This window comes from Podarcis erhardii, assembly GCF_964252035.2.
Source record: "Podarcis erhardii genome assembly, chromosome: 16".
Classification (NCBI taxonomy): Eukaryota; Metazoa; Chordata; class Lepidosauria; order Squamata; family Lacertidae; genus Podarcis; species Podarcis erhardii.
This window is the reverse complement of record NC_138514.1, coordinates 18,217,558-18,238,359: the sequence shown is the minus strand read 5'-3', so window position 1 is coordinate 18,238,359 and position 20,802 is coordinate 18,217,558. Positions and strand designations below refer to the sequence as shown.

At 47.7% G+C, this 20,802-nt stretch overlaps 1 protein-coding gene across 5 annotated transcripts in view; it reads left to right on the top strand.

The window, feature by feature from the left end:
- USP2 (ubiquitin specific peptidase 2) overlaps positions 1 to 20,802 on the top strand; it is an 80,655-nt gene that overhangs the window by 10,465 nt on the left and 49,388 nt on the right. For 3 of the 5 annotated variants that reach the window (XM_081843124.1, XM_081843125.1, XM_081843126.1), the window contains 2 exons: positions 3,205 to 3,288; positions 19,908 to 20,665. In XM_081843124.1, the coding sequence (XP_081699250.1) occupies positions 19,949 to 20,665 (717 nt within the window). In that variant the 5' untranslated portion in view covers positions 3,205 to 3,288; positions 19,908 to 19,948. The remainder of the gene's footprint in view (positions 1 to 3,204; positions 3,289 to 19,907; positions 20,666 to 20,802) is intronic. The other 2 variants (XM_081843123.1, XM_081843122.1) reach the window with 1 other exon arrangement.

The following is a 20,802-nucleotide window of genomic DNA, read 5'->3' as shown; positions in this document are numbered from 1 at the left end:
GCAAGGCTTGCGGGCGGCAGTCTTCAGCCCGAAGCATGGGGCGCACTTGGGAGCATCCCCCGTGCTTCGGGCAGATGTCCGCAAGCCTGGCGCGCCCGGCAGGAGGTCCCACTGGGCTCACAAGGCTTGCAGGCAGCAGCCTGTTCTGGGGTCGGGGGAAGCTCGGGTTTCCCCCGCGCCAGCCCCGCACCTGGGGGGAAATAAAATTTTTTTCTTTATTCCCCCCCCCAAAAAATCTAGTTGCATCCTATGGGGCGAAAAATACGGTAGCTGCCGTTCATGATGGTTTCCAGGCTGGTTATGCCTCCTTCTCAAATAAAGCAAAGGAAGTTACTAGTCCTCAAGGGTTAACCTGCCCTCAAGTACCTGTTTAAGTCAAGAGTCTGTGTTGATGGTCTGAAGCATTCAAAAGATCACCTTCTTCCTGTTCACAGCAGTGTTTCCAAAAAAAATAGATCCTTTCTCCCCCCCCCCTTTTTTTCTAGAAAGCCTGGTAGCTGAAGATGATAGTTACTTAGCAGAGGCTAATGGTGTAATGCAGCGATGCTGAAACACTATTATTACTTATTTCATAGCAGGGCCAGTGATGCAATCTTCCATCTTGCTGTTTGCCACTCCTCTGCGTGGAAAAAAAAGCCTTTCTCAGAGATACACCCATCAAACAGGTTGTTAAGCAGAGGGACAGGGGGCTATATTAGCATGCATGGCTGAGGGGTTCAAGTACACTTCCCTTAAAGAAGAAACAAAAAGCTCCCCAGGTCCTATTATTATTACCAATCAAAATGTCAGAATATAGCAAGCAAGCTTCTGAGTCCACCAGAACTCTTCATCAGGCTGTTAAACAAGGTTAGGACCAGGGGTGCAGTGGCAGACAAAACATGCTGACCATATTGAAGCTCTGATGTCTGCACCTGCCAAAAGCCTCTTCTTCCTGCATAGTCTTAGAAGGTGGGCAGTTGTTTGGGGTTGTCAGTAAGAATGTCTGCACAGCAAAATGCACCATTAGACAACTGGGAGAGGCGACCAAGTGGGCCTATTCAAGTCTGGGTTAAGCTTAAAACCCAGTCTTGAAACCCTGAGTGAGTTGTTCAGAGGCATTGCTGAGAACCTTGTACAACAAAGAACGCTTTTATTCATTACATTCTCCAAAGAGCTTGGGGTGGTGTGCATGGTTCTGCCACTCCTTACTTAACCCCAACAACAGCCCTGTGAGGTAGGTTAGGCTGGGAGGCAGCCACGGGAGACCGGGAGATGATGTGGAGGCATGATGGCCTATGTCTCCCTGGCAGTATCCCAACATTAAGGTCACCCCTTAAGCTTAATGGCTGTGTAGGGATTTGAACCCTGGTTCCCCAGGTTCCAAGGGTGGCACTGTGGGTTAAACCACAGAGCCTAGGACTAGCCGATCAGAAGGTCGGTGGTTCGAATCCCCGCGATGGGGTGAGCTCCCGTTGCTCGGTCCCTGCTCCTGCCAACCTAGCAGTTCAAAAGCACGTCAAAGTGCAAGTAGATAAATAGGTACCACTCCGGCAGGAAGGTAAATGGCGTTTCCGTGCGCTGCTCTGGTTCGCCACATCACCCGGAAGCTATACGCCGGCTCCCTCGGCCAATAAAGCGAAATGAGCACTGCAACCCCAGAGTCAGTCACGACTGGACCTCATGGTCAGGGGTCCCTTTACCTTTACCTTTACCCCCAGGTTCTAGTCCGACATTTTAACCACTACACCACGTGGGCTTTCATAAGAACATGAACGTAAGGGTAGCCGTCAAATCCAGCATCCTGTTTTCATGGTGGCCAACCAGAGGGGAGACCTGCGAACAGGACCTGAGCACAACAGCTGTCTAACTGACGTCACCCAGTGCTGAGGAAAAGGCCTTTCTAAGATTCTAGTCCTCATTGTAAAGGTAAAGGTAAAGGGACCCCTGACCATTAGGTCCAGTCGTGGCCGACTCTGGGGTTGCAGCGCTCATCTCGCTTTATTGGCCGAGGGAGCCGGCGTACAGCTTCCGGGTCATGTGGACACCATGACTAAGCCACTTCTGGCAAACCAGAGCAGCGCACGGAAATGCCGTTTACCTTCCCGCCGGAGCGGTACCTATTTATCTACTTGCACTTTGATGTGCTTTCGAACTGCTAGATTGGCAGGAGCAGGGACCGAGCAACGGGAGCTTCACCCCGTCACGGGGATTCGAACCACCGACCTTCTGATCGGCAAGTCCTAGGCTCTGTGGTTTAATCCACAGCGCCACCCGCATCCCTTTGTAGTGATTGATTTGTAGTCCTCATTGTAGTCCTTTGTAGTCCTCATTGTAGTGATTGATTTAATAAGGACTGTAAGAAGCTGCCATGGGCCAAGTCCATCTAGCTCAGTATTGTCTATAGTGACTGACAGTAGCTGCCCAGAGTTTAAAGCAGGGTTGTTTTTTTCCTAGCCATGCCTGGAGATTCCAGAAATTGAACCTTGTGTTGTACCACTGAGCTACAGCACTTCCCCGACAGTTACATAAGCATGGTGCTGATAACACCGAGGTCACAGGTTCGGTTCCCATATGGGACAGCTGCATTGCAGGGGGTTGGACTAAATGGTTGTCAAGATCCCTTCCGATCTCTACAATTCTTTGATTTTAAGACGAGCCGTGCTGGGTCAGGCCAAAGGGAGCCAGTCTGGTCCAGCTCCCTGTTCTTACAGTGGGCAGGCAGATGCCCCCTAAGCACTCCTTTGGTTTCCAGCAACTGGTCTTCAGAATCACATTGCCTCCAATGGTGGAAGGCAGTGGACTCTATACCTGTTGAGTCGCTCTTGGCTTCCCCTCCCTCCTAATGGGCTGCAGGAGTTGCAAGCCGGCCACTCCCCTTTGAGCGCCTCCCGAATCCTCGCCTCTGCAGTGTGGGAATGATGATTGCATACCTGGCCGGGGTGAACCACAACACCTCCCAAGCCCTTTGAAGCCATTAGGTGAGGAGGCGCTCCAAAAATGTGGCAGGCATCCTTGATGCTGGTGACGCCTGGGAGAGAGAGAGGAAGGGAGAGAGAAGAAGCCACGCCAAGTCCAGGAAATGGCCCAAGTTGCCTCTTCCACCCTCAGGGACTTTCTCAGTATTGCCACGCTCTCCCTCCTGCCAGTTGCAGTTCCCACGGGATGCAGGCATGTCTGTGTGTCTGTGTGTGTCTCACCTGCTGTCTCCTTCCCTCCTTCCTGCAGCCAGAGCAGCCACAATGGTATGATGCTAAGTTGCTTCTAACATCACAGGGAACGAAGCTCTCATAGACGTGGCAGTCACAGACGGTAAGCATCCCACGGGAAGGGTTTGGGGCTGGGTGCTGGGCTTTTTAGGATGGGCTTTCTCTGCTCTTGTGGGCGAAGGTTTTGTGCACCTTTAAAGCGCATTCAAAGCGCATTGCTTCTGTCAAATAATTCCAGGCACTGTGGTTTGTTAAGGGCAGCTGGGAATCGGAACTCTGTGAAGGGAACTACAAGGGACCAGAATTCTTCGAGGGGGGGGGTGTGCTTTAAATACAGTGGTAACTCGGGTTAAGTACTTAATTCGTTCTGGAGGTCTGTTCTTAACCTGAAACTGTTCTTAACCTGAAGCACCACTTTAGCTAATGGGGCCTCCCGCTGCTGCTGCGCCGCCGGAGCACGATTTCTGTTCTCATCCTGAAACAAAGTTCTTAACCTGAGGTACTATTTCTGGGTTAGCAGGGTCTGTAACCTGAAGTGTATGTAACCTGAAGCGTATGTAACCCGAGGTACCACTGTATACTGGATATGCAGCCATTGACTGCTGTGAGGGTGTCATAGGGAGCACATAGACCAGGCATAGGCAAACTCAGCCCTGCAGATGTTTTGGGACTACAACTCCCATAATCCCTGACCACTGGTCCTGTTAGCTAGGGATGATGGGAGTTGTAGTCCCAAAACATCTGGAGGGCCGAGTGTGCCTATGCCTGGCATAGACTGAGGCTGTGTATACATTAAAGCACATTCTTTCCCCTCAGAGAATCCTGGGAATTGCAGTTTATTAAGGGTGCTGGGAATCAGCTCTGTGAGGTGAAAACTACAGTTCCCAGGATTCTTTGGAAGCTGCTTTAAAAGTATGGCATGTACTGAGAAATTTGAGATGCCTCTGGACCGTCACTTTTTTTGGGAGGTGGGATTTAATCACATACTGGAAAACTGAATTTTCACAGCTATATAGTAAGCCCACAACTTACGCAAGTTTAATTTGCACACTTTCAGCTCTATGCATGGGGCAAAGTATTATAAAAAATTAAAGGAGCAGGGTTCTGAGGAAAAAGACTTCGGCAACCCCATCTGCCATTGCATGTAATGTATTTTGACTATACACGATTTTGGCTTTAGGTGTGATCCCTGGAATGTTACCCCCACATAAGCTGTAGGCTTCCTGTATTATTATTATTATTATTATTATTATTATTATTATTATTTAATTAATTTAAAAAATCCAAAAAGGAAACAAAAACAAATACAATGCAAACTAAGTTAAAGGGACCCCGACCATTAGGTCCAGTCGTGGACAACTCTGGGGTTGCGGTGCTCACCTCGCTTTATTGGCCGAGGGAGCCGGCGTACAGCTTCCGGGTCATGTGGCCGGCATGACTAAGCCGCTTCTGGCGAACCAGAGCAGCGCACGGAAATGCCGTTTACCTTCCCACCGGAGCGGTACCTATTTATCTGCTTGCATTTTGTGCTTTCGAATTGCTAAATCACACTAAATCAAGATAATGTATCCTAGGCATAGTTGTGCAGTTTTAGCTGCCTGCACAGCTGCTTTCCCAAAAGACTGGGCCTTTTTGAGATTTAGAAAGTAGTGGTGAGATACACTAGAAAGTGAGGGGCCTGTTGCTTTGATGCTTTGATACAAAACGAGTGCTGGTTAAATAACTGAGGTCACCTAATCTCTCTGCAAGTAAATTGGACTGGGTCCAATAAATGGGTCACATAGGGGCCATCGTGGAACATAGCTAATCTGAAGTCATGCATTCAGACCACCTAGGGCTGCATAAACACCACCTCCTCCACCCCAAGAACCCTGGGAACTGTAGGGTCTCAGAACTGTAGCTTTGTGGTTGCTAAACTAAAGTTACAGAATTATAGAGTTGGAAGGAAACCTAGGTGTCATCCAGTCCAACCCCTTTGCAATGTAGGAATCTCAACTAAAGCATCCATGGCCAAAGACCATCCAATCTCTGTTTAAAAACCTTCAAGGAAGGAGAGCCCACAACCTCCCAAGGGAGTCTGTTCCACTGTACCATCAGAAAGTTCTTCTTGATGTTCAGCTGGAATCTCCTTTTTTGTAACTTGAAGAATTGGTTCAGGTCCTTCCCTCCAGAGCAGGAGGAAACAAGCTTGTTCCATCTTCCATGTGACAGCCCTTTAGATATTTGAAGATGGCTATCATATCTCCTCTCAGTCTCCTCTTTTCCAAGGCTAAACATACTCAACTCCCTCAACCCTTCCTCATAAGGCTTGGTTTCCAGACCTTTCTTCAGGGTTCTTGTGGAGACCATGCTTTTGTAGAATCATAGAACTGTAGAGTTGGAAGGGATGCCAAGGGACATCCAGTCCAACCCCTTTGCAATGCAGGAACCACAACTTTAATACGGTCTACCTTGGTTTTCGAATTTAATCTGTTCCAGGAGCCCATTCGACTCCCGGAACAGTTCGAAAACCAAGGCACGGCTTCCGATTGGCTGCAGGAGCATGACTGGGGTCATAGCTAGGATTTGCCAGAGTGTCAATCCAGGACTTTCTGCAAACAGAACTTGCATGTATCCCTGAGCTCCAGCTCTTCCTTGGGACACCTGTGCGTTTTTATTTTTGAGCAGTGGCTGAGCATCTGCCTTTCTTTTCCATTTATTTATTTATTTATTCATTTGTTTGTTTATTTATTCAACCCTGTAAGAAAGAGCCACAGGGGTGCTTTTCTGGCCACGTGCGGTCATGTGCGCACACGCACAACCACGCGAAAGAGCTCTGGGCTTTCTCGTTGCACAAAACTAAGCATATGATTTCACTGGAATCACTTAAGATAGTGACGCGCCGGCGTTGAGCTCTGAGGTGTCGGCTGGGCTGCGCGTGCCAAATTCCATCCCACTTAATTATATCCTGCCTTGGCGATTCTCCTGGCAAAACCTGTTCTCATTCTACTGCTAACGATCGGTTAGAGTGTGTTCCACCCCAGAAGCAGCTGCCTTTCAGAGCTAGGAAAGAAGACATGACCCCCAGGGACACAAACGGTAATTTATATCCTTGCAGGCCCTTTTTTTCCCTTGCCAGGGCCAACCTGTTGACTGCAGGCGGGCAGTGGCAGGCGAGGGTGTGGATGTCTGTGTGTGGTTAAGACAAATTTATCTCTTTGAGAGTCGAGCGGGCGATGTTCTAGAGCGAGAGGTCCAAAAAGCTGCAGAGGTAAAAGGTCTCAAAATGTAGAGCGCCGCAATTTGGATTTTGGCGGGATAGTTGTGCTGAGCATTCTTTGGACCCACAAAGCATTTTGGTCCTGTTGGAAGAGCTCCCTCCTTTGATGATGGCTGAGGGCACCTGCCTGCATCACTGCAGCACCCACGAGTAGGTTGCATGATGCCGTTTCAGACTTGAGTTCAGTCAAAACTCTGTGCGCTGGCAGGGCCGTGCAGTCCTCAGTAGGAGTTGCAGGACTGGAGGTAGCACGAGACTTTTTCAGGTTGGGCCTCTATGGCCAAATGGGGCCTGCTTGGAGTGAACAGTGATTGGTAGCCTGGAGATGACTCTGCAGGATGAAGTGATGGTTGTGTTCTGTGGCATCTGTAGTGTTCTAGCCACGGCGTTGCAGTTTGTTCCTATGGTGGTTTTCCAGTGGCCCACAGAGTTTCTGGAACAATCCAGAACTAACTCCCTTGGCCAGGATCTTGTGTAGATACGCTGCTGTGCTAAAACTCGTTACGAAGCTTCAGCGTGGCAAGTGAACATGGGAATCCAACTTTGATGCACTTGGAGAGGAGATAATTTAGGCCCCATCTGTGTTGCAGGTTCAAAGCAGTATCATGCCACTTCACACAGGCAAAGAACCCTGGGAACTGCAGTTTGCCTCGGGTGCTGAGAGTTGTTGGGAGACCCCCTTTTCCCATCGCAGAACTATAGTTCCCAGAGTTCCCTGGGATTGTTCCCTGAGTAAGAGGGATTGGCCATTAAAATGCTCCAGGAATTGTAGCTCTGTGAGAATTGAGGACTCCTCTAACAACTCTCAGGGCCCTTAGCAAACTGCAGTCCCCAGGACTTTTAGGGGGAAGCCATGACTGTTTAAAGTGCCACGGTGCTGGTTTAAATGTATAGAGCACATTAGGCCTTAGGTGAGCCTGGGAGGCTGTGGTGCCTGTGCTCCTGATTTCTCTCTGCATGGAGTTCCCCAGGTTGTCTTTCCAGTCTGTGGTGTTCCGCATACTTTCACTCAGGTGGCAAGCAACCCACTTAGATATTATTGAAATACTGAGCGGTATATAAATGCTTTAAAATACACACATAAGGTCTAAGAAATTAGAGACAGCAAACAGATTCCCCGTTTTAAGGTGTTTTCAGAAGAAAGGGGCTGTAAAGGAGGAGGAGAATGGGACTTCTGTACCTTCTGTTTAAAGATAGTTGTGTAGAAGAGGGGATTCTGCACAAAAGTGGGGTGGAAAGAGCTGGAAAAGGTTTGTTAAGGGTGCTGAGAGTTGTTAAAATGCCCCTATCTCCCCCCCCCCCCCCGCCCACAGAGCTACTGTTACCGGAGTGGTTTAGCAATCAATCCCCCTTCCCATGGAATTCTGGGAGCTGTAGCTCTGTGAGGAGAATAGGGGCATCTTAATAACTCTCGCCATAAAGTTCCCAGGATTCTTGGGGGGAAGCCATGGCTGTTTAAAGGTAGACAAATGCTAAGCAAACCAGTCTCTTAAGCTTAAGCCAAGAAATAGCATAGCTGTCAACCGCCCCTTATTTGGCGGGAAACTTCCTTATCCCAGCGCCGTGTCCCACTGCTGTCCCTTATTTATTGATGATGTCCCTTAAATTTCCCGGGGGTTTCAAAGGAAGCAGCTCCTCTCCCTCCCTCCCTGTCAGCCAGGGAGGAGGGAGGCTCCAACTGTGTTGCTTGGCTGCGTTGCTCTCCCAATAAGGAGTCTAAGAACAACTGGGGGGGGTGGAGCTTGCATGCCTTGTGCCGATCAAATCGGCCATGTTGCCTGGGGACTCACCTTTGCTCAGTGCTTCCCAGCGGAGAGGTGACGGTGGTTTTCCTTGGTGCATCCCCTTTGCCGGGTTGCTGTGCTGTGGGAACCACCACTTGAGGCTTCATTTGGCTGCTGGCTGGGCTTTCTGCCTTTGGCTCGGAGGGGCTCAGAAGTTGAACATACCTGTGCCTGGAAAATCCCTTATTTTGGCTGCTGATCCCTTATTTTTGAGGCTGCTGGTCCCTTATTTTCAAATCTGTAAGTTGACAGCTATGAGAAAGAGTATTCTCTTTAAGATTGAATATCAATATACGTATCAAGACTTTGAGATTAGACCACTGAAGAAGCCCGGAAAACTATCTTGGGAGTGTGCTACCTGCAAACCCCAGTAAAAGGGCCCCATCGGGGGGTGAACAGCAGCCTCTTGATTACTTGGACTGCCAGGGTGAAACAGGTGCAAAACGCCAGCACCCTGTCTACAACTTCATTAACATCCATCTACAACTCCACTAGCATCTCTCAGTATTATGAATAGCACCGAACATACCTTTTGGTGGTATCTTCATGAACTTATCTAAAAGACTGAGTTAAGCATTTGAAAAATCTATTGAAACCAGACATTCTAAGTTTATCTTAGGTTGGGTAGTTCTCAAGTCTCTGTGGCTTTGTTTAATGTTTTGTATTTTTCTCAGAAGGTTGATAAAGAATGTATAATTTATTATTCTGTGTATATTAATCGCCAACGTGTCGCATGAGTCGCACTATGGCTGTTTAAAGGGGCATGAGGCTGCAGGTGAGGCCTGGGTGGAGACAGAGGCAATGATGCGCAGAGCCAAAAAATCCTAGTTTTGTCCCCATCTTCCTCTCTGCTGCTGAGTTCTGCAAGGGGAAACCCTGAGATTCAGGAGGGAGAGGAGGAAGGTGGAAGGCAGTACCAACCCCTGCATGGGTTGTAAGTAAAGAAGCAGGCAGATTGGGGGTCAGCCAAGGCCAGTTGGTGAGGCACTGCCCCATTTCCTCTAAGGGGCCGGCCTCCACTGCCCAGCAGTACACTCTGGAAGGGAGTTTGCAAGCCCCAAAGCCATGCGGCTGGTTCCTCTCCTCAGAGCGCATTTCCCTCAGCCGCCTGTTTGCCTCCTGCCTGGCTCCTAGCCATGGGCGGCCGGCCAAGCCCAGAGTTTACACTGGGCATCTTGAAAGGCCTTTGAAAAAGAGGGCTGTTTCCCCAGCAACCAGCAACTCTCAGCCCTGCGAGAGCTGTCCAACTCGAAAGTAAAAAAGGAAGAAGTTGGGAGGGAGACACCAACAGGCGGCTAGCCTTGGAGAAAGGCCAGGGCAAACCGTAAGGACACCCCCTCTGGCCACCCCAAAGTTTCCTGCTTCCCCCTGGGGGAGCGGTTGGTGCTTCTGGGCTCAAGGGGTGTAGCAGAACAGCACCTGCCCCTCAAGTTGACCAGACTATTTCCCTCCCCCCAAAAAAACCTCTCAGCGTGTCTGTTTGGGACGACGACAGCTTCTTTCTCCTCCTCATTGGAGAGCCAAGCCCCACTAAGGTACGTAAGACCTGGGAAGTCTTTCTCCTCTGTGCAGCTGCAAGTTGGGCCATGGCTCCTACCTGTGGCTCTTAGTGGTGGGATCCCATGAAGCCACCATTTAAAGCCCCGCTTGAGCACTTGCGCACTTGACCCGTTGCGGACGGATGTTTTTATTTTTTGTACACTTGCCACTTTTATCCCTTTAGCTTCCGAAGGAAAGGGCTCCTGTCTGCTTGGACTTTATTCCCTTCAGCTCAAGAGAGCTTCAGTTGTAACCCTAGAGGCAGCTGCGCCGTCAGGGCAAGACTTCGGGGCGGAAGGACAGGACTCCACTGAAAGGAATGAGCAGGAGAGCTCCCCCCAACCCAACCCAACCCAACCCCCCCCAAAACTGAGCCAGGCTGGCTTTGCCACGCTTTGAAATGAGTGAAGTAATCACCATTGGCTGTGTATATTGAAAGCGCATTACCCCTCTCTCCTAAACAAAATAAAAATAAAAATGAATGCTGGCGACTTAAGTTTCCCTATCACAGAACTACAGTTCCCAGCACTCACTATGGTTCCCGGGGAGTTGAGGGATAGGAATGTGCTATAAGTATGTTTATGGTATGTACATAGCCTATGTTGATTAATTCACTCACGTCAAAGTGTGGAAAGCCAGCTTTGCCAATTATCATCTTAACAAAACCCCTTTGGGTTGTATTCAGCATTTGTCATGTGTACTCCGTGTAGGCCTATTGAAATTAATGGACATGACTAATTTAAGTCATTTAATTTTAGTAGTTCTACTCTGAGTATGATTAATGTTGAATACAACTCATTAAGTCCAGCTTCTAAAATTACCTAATTGCACTGCTGCTGCTGCTGCTGCTGCTGAGGTGTTTGTGACGTCTTTTGCAGGGCAGGGTTGCGAGGAGGCTTTTGGTTTCACTTTCTGAATGATGAGGGAAAGGCACTCTGCACATGCTCTGGGATAATTTTGCCTCTTGCAGTTCTTCAGTTAAAAGCCATGTCCCAAACCAAAGCTGAGTCAAATTATTGTTGTTGTTATTATTATTATTGAAATCTGTTAGATCATCTGCCTAAAACCAAGCAGTATTGTGGAAAGTTGTGGGGTTTCGTGCAACCTAAATATCTCCCCACTCTGCCACTTTATTCTGCTGTAGCTTATATCAATTTCTTTTTAAAAAAGAGAAAAGTTTGCAAACACAGCTGTGTTCCCTTGTGCCAAAGCCTTATTCCTAATTTTTAAAAGTTGTGTTTTCTTCCCATTTTACACATGTGAAACTGAGACTGAGCCATATTGTTAATGGATAACTTGTTTTAGTGCAGGGCATGCGTACGCTTTGGGTATTATTTATTTTATTTATTTAAATTTATATACTGCCTTTTATTGAAAAATCTCAGGGCGGATAATCATGCGTGTGAGAAATTTCAGGCATACACAATGCAGACCTGCAGCTCCTTGCAGCACCCCAGCTCATACGCATGAACACAGCATGAAATACCTGCATCTGCAATTGCTACCACAATAATTTAGACATACGGTAGTTTGCACAATAGTTCCCTCTGTGTAGGTTTTCAACCTTTTTGAGTCCACGGCTCCCTTGACCACCTGCATTCTTTCTGCGGCACCCCTGTAGGACTCAGGAGCCCAGTTATGTCACCCCTTGCCTGTAGAGCTGGCAGCCTCTCGTCCTTTTTTCAAACACCCTCCCTTCTGGAGTGTTCCCTTAGCCTCCTCTCCTCTCTCCTTTGGAGTCCTCTGGGCAGCGACAGCCGCCACCCCGATCTCTGAGCTGCGTCCCCCCTGCCCCAGAGAGAGGTGCCTCTTCACCCTGCCCCACAGAGGCCTGAGACTTGCCTGTCCATTCCCAACAGCAAGGACTGGCTGGCTGGGCTCCTTCACCTGCTTGCTTGCTTATTCCAAGGCCATTTCAGCTCCTGGCAACCAGCACCCCCTGGCCAGCTCCAGATGCACCATTCACCTGGGGAGCTTATAGCCAGGGCTGCTGCAACAAATAGCTTGTCAAGCCTTTGGGAGGCAGAGACATGAGGGCATCAGAGGAGGGAGGGAAGGAAAGAGGTCCAAAGGCCAGTGTTGCCCACGGCACCCCTAACCATCATTCAAGGCACCCCAGGGTGCTACTGGAAACCACTGGTGTAGGGAATGGGCTGCAGGTGTTCTTGAAGATACTGGCGGGTGATTGATTTTCCCAAGGCCTCTCAGTGAGCAAGTGCCAGAGTTAGTAATTTGTGCAACAAACAAACGCAGAAAAGGAAACTATAGAAGCAATTTGCCACAAAACAAGAGGTTGATCTAACGATTCATGTGGAAATAGGAGCATTTCATCTGGAAATTACAGGAGACCCTACCAGCCACAGGACCCCAGAGGTGTAGCTGGTCCAGTATTCTCCCTCCTGCACCAATCAAAGCCTTCATTTATTGAGATACCAGCCAGGCTTGCCTCGCCCCTGGGTTCCAACAGCCTATGCCCCTCAAATACTAATCCCCTGCCCACTTTGCAGGTGAGGTAGGAGGAGAGGCGGGACTTTGACATGAACAGCAGGCCCAGTGGAAAAATAGCTCCTTGGCTAGATCAAGGAAGGCTTTTCCCTTCCCCATTTGCATCAAACTGGAGTTGATCTGTGCGCCTGAATTATTGATGGAGAAGCTGCTTGTGTTGAGCTGAATGGAGTAGAGGGGGCTGGGCTGCTTGCAAAGCTCCTCTAACCCCCACCCCGCAGCTGAAAGGCAAGGCCAGGCTGCGGCAAGCACTTTCCTTGCAGAAAGTCCCAGGTTCAATCATCCACTTTAAAAAAAAAAATGGATCAAGTGTTGAGGAAGGCCTGCTGCCAGTCAGAACATGGAATACTAGCTAGGCAGACTTAGTGACCTGGCGGTGTAGGAGACGGTGTCTCCCTCTGTTCCAGCAGCCCCACAACCCCACCCCACCTTCCAAACACCGCTTTGAGATTTTGAAAAGATTGAGCAGTTTGTCTGTGCTTTTAAATCAAGGTACGGGCACAGATCAAGAACGTGGCACAGAGCTCCTTAATTCGCAGGTGGCACCACTGCTCGCTCAAGAGCTTTTGCTAAACACGAAGCCAACTTTTCCCGACCCCGAAGCCTTTTTCAGTCTGCAAGTCCACAGAGAGAACTCTCTACCTTTAAAGCACACCTGAGGCACATTCTTTCCCTCAAAGGATTCTGGTAACTGTAGTCTAGCCCTCACAGAGTTACAGTTCACAGCAACCCTTCCCAAACTACAGGGCCCATAATTCTTTGAGCGAGGAAATGTGCTTTGAATGTGCTTTAAAGACATAGCTGTATGCCCTCGCCTGCTCTACCTTCTTCATGACAGCCCTTCAGATATCTTGGGTGCTGCTATCGTATCTCCTCTTAATCTTCTCTTCAGATTAAATTTACCCAGCTCTTTATAGGACTTGGGCCACACATCCGAACCATACATTTAAAGCACTCTTGAATTAAAAAGTGCTTGAAATTGAATAATTTATTTATTTTATTTTTTAAATGGCAAACTTGGAGCAGCTACCCAGAAGCAAATTTACTCACAGCTGGGCCCCATTTGCACTGCACATTTAAAACACTCTTGAACAGTCATGGCTTCCCCCAAATATTTCTGGGAGCTGTAGTTTGCTAAGGGTGCTGAGAGTTGTTAGGAGACTCCCCTAGTACCCCCTCACAGACTTACAATTCCCAGAGTGGTTTAGCAATCGATTCTCTTACTAGGGAACTGTGAGAATTGTAGCTCTGTGAGCAGAATAGGCACCTCCTAACAACTCTCAGCACCCTTTACAAACCACATTTCCCAGAATTCTTTGGGAGAAGCCATGACTTTATTATAATACTGCTTTAAATGTATGGTGAAGATGTAAATGTATTATCGCACTTGCCTTTCTCTTTTTGACGCGTCCCTGCCTGTCAATGTCCATTTTAAAATGTGATGCCCAGAACTGAGCACAAGATGTTCTTGAACTACAACTCCCATCATCCTCTTCCACTGGGCATGCTAGCTAGGAATGATGGGAGTTGTAGTCCAGTGTCTTCTAGTCGCCTTAGCCTGAGAGAGGCTGCCAGGAACAGCCTTTGTGATTCAGACGCATTGCCAGCAAGTGCAGTTGCGGGGGAAAATACATGCAGAGCAAAATAGCTCTGAATGACTCAGGCAAGTGAGTCTAGGCCACACGCCGACAGGATTAATAAAATCCCATGGAGTCATTAGCCAGTTTGACCTGGGGGGGCTGGGAAATAATTGCCCTAGACGTGACAATTGGTCAGGCCACGAGCAGGGCAGTCGTTGAGTCACTCCCCAAAGAAAATGGTAGTGGGGAGTCAGTCCCAACAATCATCCCGCTGGAATGGAGGGATTACATAAGACTTGCTAGTAACTCTAATCTTTATTGTTTGGATTAAATAGAGCAAAGTGGAGTTTGAGATGCTTGAATAAGAGCAAGCACAGCATCCACAATCCCTAACAGAGGGAGATGGCAGCAGCAGTTTGTGCACCAGATACTTCCAAGGTTAGATTACTGCAATATGCTCTACGTGGGGCTTCCCTTGTGCTCGACCCACCAGTTCCAGCTGCCTGGACCAATGGCCGGGGACGAAGGGAGCTGTGGCCCAAAGGCTCTGGCAGGTGCTAGGCTTTTTGGAAGGGCTGTGATCAGGTTGTGCTGGGTGCCAGGGAGAGTTCAGGTTTCAGCAAGAGGCTGCTGGAACAAGGAAGCAAGAAGAGCAAGTGTAGCTTTTTCTGGGCAGCCTAAAAGCCAGCAGGCACCGGGATCTGCCTGCAAGGCTCAGCTGAGCACGGGGTGGGAAGATGGTGCTCGCGAGGTAGAGAGCAGAAGTGGAAAACAGGGCTGTCGGAGGCCTGTTATTAGCAAACCTGGAGATTTAATCTTAGGCAGCACGCTAGGAAAAGCAACAGGCCAGCATTGCGTTTCCTAGAAGCGACACCAGGGGTCATGCTTCTGCATGAGCAAAGCAGTCTGGTTGGCCCTGGGAGGTAGTGGCGGCAATCGTGCACAACGCAACCTGCACGGCGCACCTCGTGATTGCACATGACGGGTCCAGAGCGGGCAGCTGCGGGTCACCCTGGGCGATGAAGCTCTTGGGAAGAGGCTAAGGCAGACGGGCATGAGGACTAGGGCTGCCAGGGAAACTTACCTGAAGGCGTCTGCAGGTGTGCTGCAACTGTAGAGGTTCATGAAAGAACATGTCGTTCCCAGGGAGCTGTGTTTTGGAGGCAGTTCCCTTGGCAAATGGCCACGCTTTTTTTTATTTCCTGAGATAGGAAAGGCTGTGCCCTGAATAGCTGGGTGGCAGGCAGAAATCCCACAGGTGAAGCCCCCTGCCATCTTCATGCAGTCATAGTATGTGGCCAGCCTGGCAAAAAAGTGGACTCATCTAGTATCTTATTATCTAATTTCTTTCCACAGGGCCTGTAAGACAGAGTTGTTCCGCCTGGCCTTTGGCTTAAAATCAGTTTGACTCCCTCCCCCTCTTTTTCTTTTTTCCTTTCTCCTCCTGTGATGAGGCTGCATTTTAATGTTGTATTTCAATATTTTTTTTAAGTTATAGTTCAATCAAGTTGTTTTTATTATTGGTTGTTAGCCGCCCTGTCTTGGCTGGGGAGGGCGGGGTATAAATAAAATTATTATTATTATTATTATTATTATTATTATTATTATTATTATTATCTACACCGGTGGTTTTTTTAGACGTGGGTTCTCGGGTGTTGCTGGATTTCAAAACCCATCATCTCCAGCCAGCTTTGCTAGTGGTGCGGGATGATGGCAGTTATAGTCCAACAACATTTGGGCGCCCAGGGTTGAAGAACACTGGTCTACACCGGCTGGCAGGGGCTCTCCAGAATTTCAGATGGGGGACATTCCCAAACCCATCTGGAGATGTCATTAGGGACTGAAGTGTGCAAGCTGTACTTATTCCCTGTTGAGGTTTCTAAGGGATGGGAGAATTCCTCGTAGAATTGCCCCACTAATTCAGCTGTGTTAAAGGCACAACAGTGCCAGTGTGGTGTAATGGTTAGAGTGTTGGACTACGACCTGGGAGTGCTGGGTTTGAATCCCCACTCAGCCATGAAGCCCACTGGGTGACCATCTCTTAGTCTAACCTACCTCACAGGGTTGTTGTGGGAAGGAAATGGGGAGGAGGAAAACCATATACACCACCTTGAGATCCTTGGAAGATAAAGGTTGTACACACAGAGAGAGAGCACACTGAAGATCTGGGCCAGACAACTCTGTATTATCTGAGATAGAGCACAGAACTACAGTTCCCAGCCCCCTTAACAAACTACAGCACCCAGGATTCTTTGAGAGAAAGTCATTTGATTTAAATGTTCATTGAATGTGCTTTAAATGTATAATGGTGTGCAGTGCTTGCTGCTGCTTTTTTTAAGAAAAAAAGGTGCCCCTACTATGTGCCCTTGGGTATCACCCAGTAAAAAAACCCAGCTGATGGTGTTGATCTGCCAGAAATTCTAGTTTAAAAGAGAGCTCTTCCGTGATTTGATCGTATTGCTGTTCTGTTGCAAAGATAGTCTTGGTCAGAAGAGGGCGCCGGTGGCCTTTATGTATGGCTGCAGGGTTTGCAAATGTAAACACACCTTGACAAAGGAATCAAGGGTTGAGTTTCTGTTTATGCCACCTGCTGTTCCTGTTTTGGAGCTGGCTCCTTGGTGTTCTGACTCTGCAACACCTGCCTTCGGGGCTGGTTGATTCCCACCCACTGCCCCGTTTTAGTTTCCCACGGGCACCTATGTGGTTGCATTTTTTGAATCTGTAGAGACACACACACACACACACACAGCATTACTAATTCCTTAAAAAAAAATTACAGTGGTACCTTGGGTTACATACGCTTCAGGTTACATACGATTCAGGTTACAGACTCCGCTAACCCAGAAATAGTACCTCGGGTTAAAAACTTTGCTTCAGGATGAGAACAGAAAGCGTGCTCTGGCTGCGCGGCAGCAGCGGGAGGCCCCATTAGCTAAAGTGGTGCTTCAGGTTAAGAACAGTTTCATGTTAAGAATGGACCTCTGGAATGAATTAAGTACTTAACCCGAGGTACCACTGTATTGAAAAAAATTGACTTTTGAATTTAACATCTAAGAATGTGAACCTATTTAAAGACAATTATGAGAAATGCTGGGCCGAAGTGAAGAAAGATTTCGATATATGGTCAAGATTGAGACTTTCCTTGTTAGGCCGAATTGCTGTTATCAAGATGAATGTATTGCCGAGATTGTTGTTTCTGTTCCAGACATTGCAAATTTTAGATAAGATGGACTGTTTCAAGAAGTGGCAGAAAGATATATCTAAATTTGTCTGGCAGGGCAAAAAACCCAGAATAAAATTTAAGATTTTGACTGATGCAAAGGATAGAGGGGGCTTTGCCCTGCCGGACTTAAAACTTTATTATGAAGCAGCGGCTTTTTGCTGGCTGAAACCATGGCTACTTCTTGAGAATACAGACATTCTGGACCTGGAAGGTTATGATAATAGTTTTGGTTGGCATGCATATTTATGGTATGACAAGGTAAAGGTACATAGAAATTTTAAAAACCATATTGTTAGGAAAGCATTGTATAATGTATGGAATCGATATAAAGATTTGCTTGAAAGTAAAACCCCCAGGTGGTTGTCACCAATGGAAGCCAAGGCGGTAAAAAGACTGAACATGGATACAGAGTGGCCAAAATATTGTGAAATTATAGAATATGATGGTGAAAAGTTGAAACTACAGAGTTTTGAGAAATTGAAACCTAAAGTTCGAGATTGGTTACATTATTTCCAGATCAATGAAACTTTTAAGCAGGACAGAAAACTAGGATTTCAGAAGGAGAGGTCAAAGTTAGAAACAGAATTGCTAGAACCCAATACCAAGAATTTGTCTAGAATGTATAATCTGCTGCTAAAATGGAATACACAGGATGAAACGGTTAAATCAGCTATGATTAAGTGGGCACAGGATATTGGTCATGATATCATGTTTGCTGACTGGGAGCAGTTATGGACCACAGGTATTAAATTTACGGCATGCAGTGCCCTGAAAGAGAACATAATGAAAATGATCTATAGGTGGTACATGACTCCAGTCAAGCTTGCAAAGATATATCATTTGCCCAATAACAATTGTTGGAAGTGCAATGAATGTGAAGGAACTTTTTATCACCTTTGGTGGACCTGCCCAAAGATTAAGGCCTACTGGGAAATGATCTATAATGAAATTAAGAAAATCCTTAAGTGGACATTTGTAAAGAAACCGGAGGCTTTTCTCCTGGGCATGGTCGGCCAATTGGTACCAAAGAAAGATAGGACCTTTTTTATGTATGCAACAACAGCAGCAAGAATCCTTTTGGCGAAGTATTGGAAGACTAAAGAATTACCTACTCTGGAAGAATGGCAGACCAAGGTGACTGAATTTATGGGACTGGCAGAGATGACCGGCAGAATTCGTGACCAGAGGAAAGAGACAGTGGAGGAGGACTGGAAAAAATTTAAAATCTATCTTAAAAATTGTTGTAAAATTTCGGAATGTTAAGATGTCAAGGGATTGGATACAAAGAATTACAGCTATAAATTGAAATTTATAAAATAGAATTTTTTTAAAGAGAATTAAATATAAAAATGGGATGAAGAATTGCTAAAAATTTTTAAAATATGGATGCAGGGAAGGGGAGGTTTGGGGAAGTCGTGTTATGTTTATTTGTTTTTTGTTTATGTTGTAAAATCAATAAAAAATTTTTTTTTAAAAAAAAAATAAAGTGGTGCTTCAGGTTCAGAGCAGTTTCAGGTTAAGAACGGACCTCCAGAACGAATTAAGTACTTAACCTGAGGTACCACTTTGTTTAATTTATTAACAATATTAGAATGAGTTAAAAGGAAAGGAAAGGAAAAGATAGGGGAAAACAACGATAACAACATGACAGTGGAATATACCAGTAATTAAGATTAAAGAACTATATACAGTGGTACCTCAGGTTACAGACGCTTCAGGTTACAGACTCCGCTAACGCAGAAATAGTACCTCGGGTTAAGAACTTTGCTTCAGGATGAGAACAGAAATCATGTGGCGGCAGCGAGAGGTCCCATTAGCTAAAGTGGTGCTTCAGGTTAAGAACAGTTTCAGGTTAAGAACAGATCTCTAGAACAAATTAAGTTCTTATCCCGAGGTACCACTGTAAAACATATGTAGATGGATGAACTTATTGTTTCCCTCAAATATACACTGATTCATGGGTCACTATGGTTTCAGTAAATGTGTTGCAAATATCATTAAATTTATCCATACATAATCTTCGTCTGGAAACGATCCGTTCAAGGGTTGCAAGAGTTGCCATGTCATCTATCCGTTGATCAAAAGCAGTCGTATTTTTGTCCTTCCAATGTATCAATATCAATCTTTTGTAGGTGTAAGGGCACGTTGGCCAATAATCAATCTCCATATATTAGGTATATAATTAAAGATAATGTTATCTTCTGACATTCCCCCGTAATATGTGAAAACAACAGCTCAAGTTCCTCAAAACACATTTCAAACCAGCATTAAAGCACACTTTGTCCTGACAGCAGTGCAGTGGCCAACATCTTCTGCACCTTATTTTTCAAAAAAGCATGTCTCATGAAGGTCTTAGCCTGCCAGTGGAAGGATATTATTATTATTTATTGAATTTATATACCGCCCTATACCCGGAGGGCAAAGAGGGAGCCAGTCTAGCGTTTCTTGAGAGGGACTTCCAAGAACTAGGAGCAGCCGCAGAAAAGGCTCTCTCATGTCACACCAACCATGTTTCTGGTGTTGATGGGACCGAGAGAAGGCGATCAGTGTAAATGAAAACATGAGACTTACGGTTTTGTTACATGTGATTTTATTTTGGAGTTGCCTGTTTATTTTGGAGTTGTTTGTTGTAAATAAGGTATATTATGTGAATAAAATAATAAAGGATTGGGGGGGGGGAGAGAGAGAAGGCATTCACCTGAGGATCTTCATACCTGGGCAGGTTCATATAGGGAGAGAGACGCTCTTTCAGGAAACCTGGGCCCAACCCTGATAATAGTAGTGGGCCACCCTTAGCTTAACGGCTGCCATCGTGTCCCCCTTTTTTTCCAGCCAATGCCACCAGCGCCGCCCCCAGTGCCCCATCCCGCAGGATGTCCCAGCTGTCTTCCACCTTGAAACGCTATGTCGACACTCCCCGCTACTCGGACACCTCGTCATACAGCAAGGCCTCCACCAGCTATGGGAACTATTCTTCCTACTCCTCCAACCTTTCCTCCTCCTACCCGGACAAGGAGAAGATCGGCCTCAAGCCCACCGCGCCCTCCAGCTACCTCCGGACATCGGGCACCACCACGTCCTCCTCCTCCTTGACCTACGACAGGCGGCTGCTCCAACGCCCGGACTCCAGCACCAGGCTCAGCCCCAGTTATGGACGGATCCCGGTGAGAACCCCGGGCAGCGGGGGGCTGAGCGGAGGGGCCCCCAGCTACTCCTATGGCAACAGCCCTTCCACCAGCTACGGCGCCACACTGGGCCGCAAGAAATCCAGCAGCCACTCAGACCTGGCGCGAGACATCACCTCCATGCACCTGTCGGACTCCTACCGCACCGACCCGCCCCCTGCCCGTGCCTCGTACATTGCCCGCAGCCGCCAGGACCTGTGCCCGCTGCAGGGGTACTACCAGTCGGATTACGTCAAGGACTACCTGGAGTCCAGCAGGCGCAAAGGGGGGCGGTCCCCAGGCTCCGGCCTCCACGGCTCCACCCCAGAGGTCATCACGCCCACCCTGCGCCCCACCAGCTGCTCCTCGACTCAACCATGGGAGCGGACAGACAGTCGGACGGACATCTTGGCCAAGGAGGCCCAGGTAGGGCTCTGCTCTGGCTTCAGGGGTGGAAGTGGGGCAGGAGGCCTTGCATTGTGGTGCCGGGGAAAAGGGAGTTGGTGTTTTTGCTGCGTGTGTCGCAGGGCACAGCCCCAGCCAGAACAAGGCCTGTGAAAGGG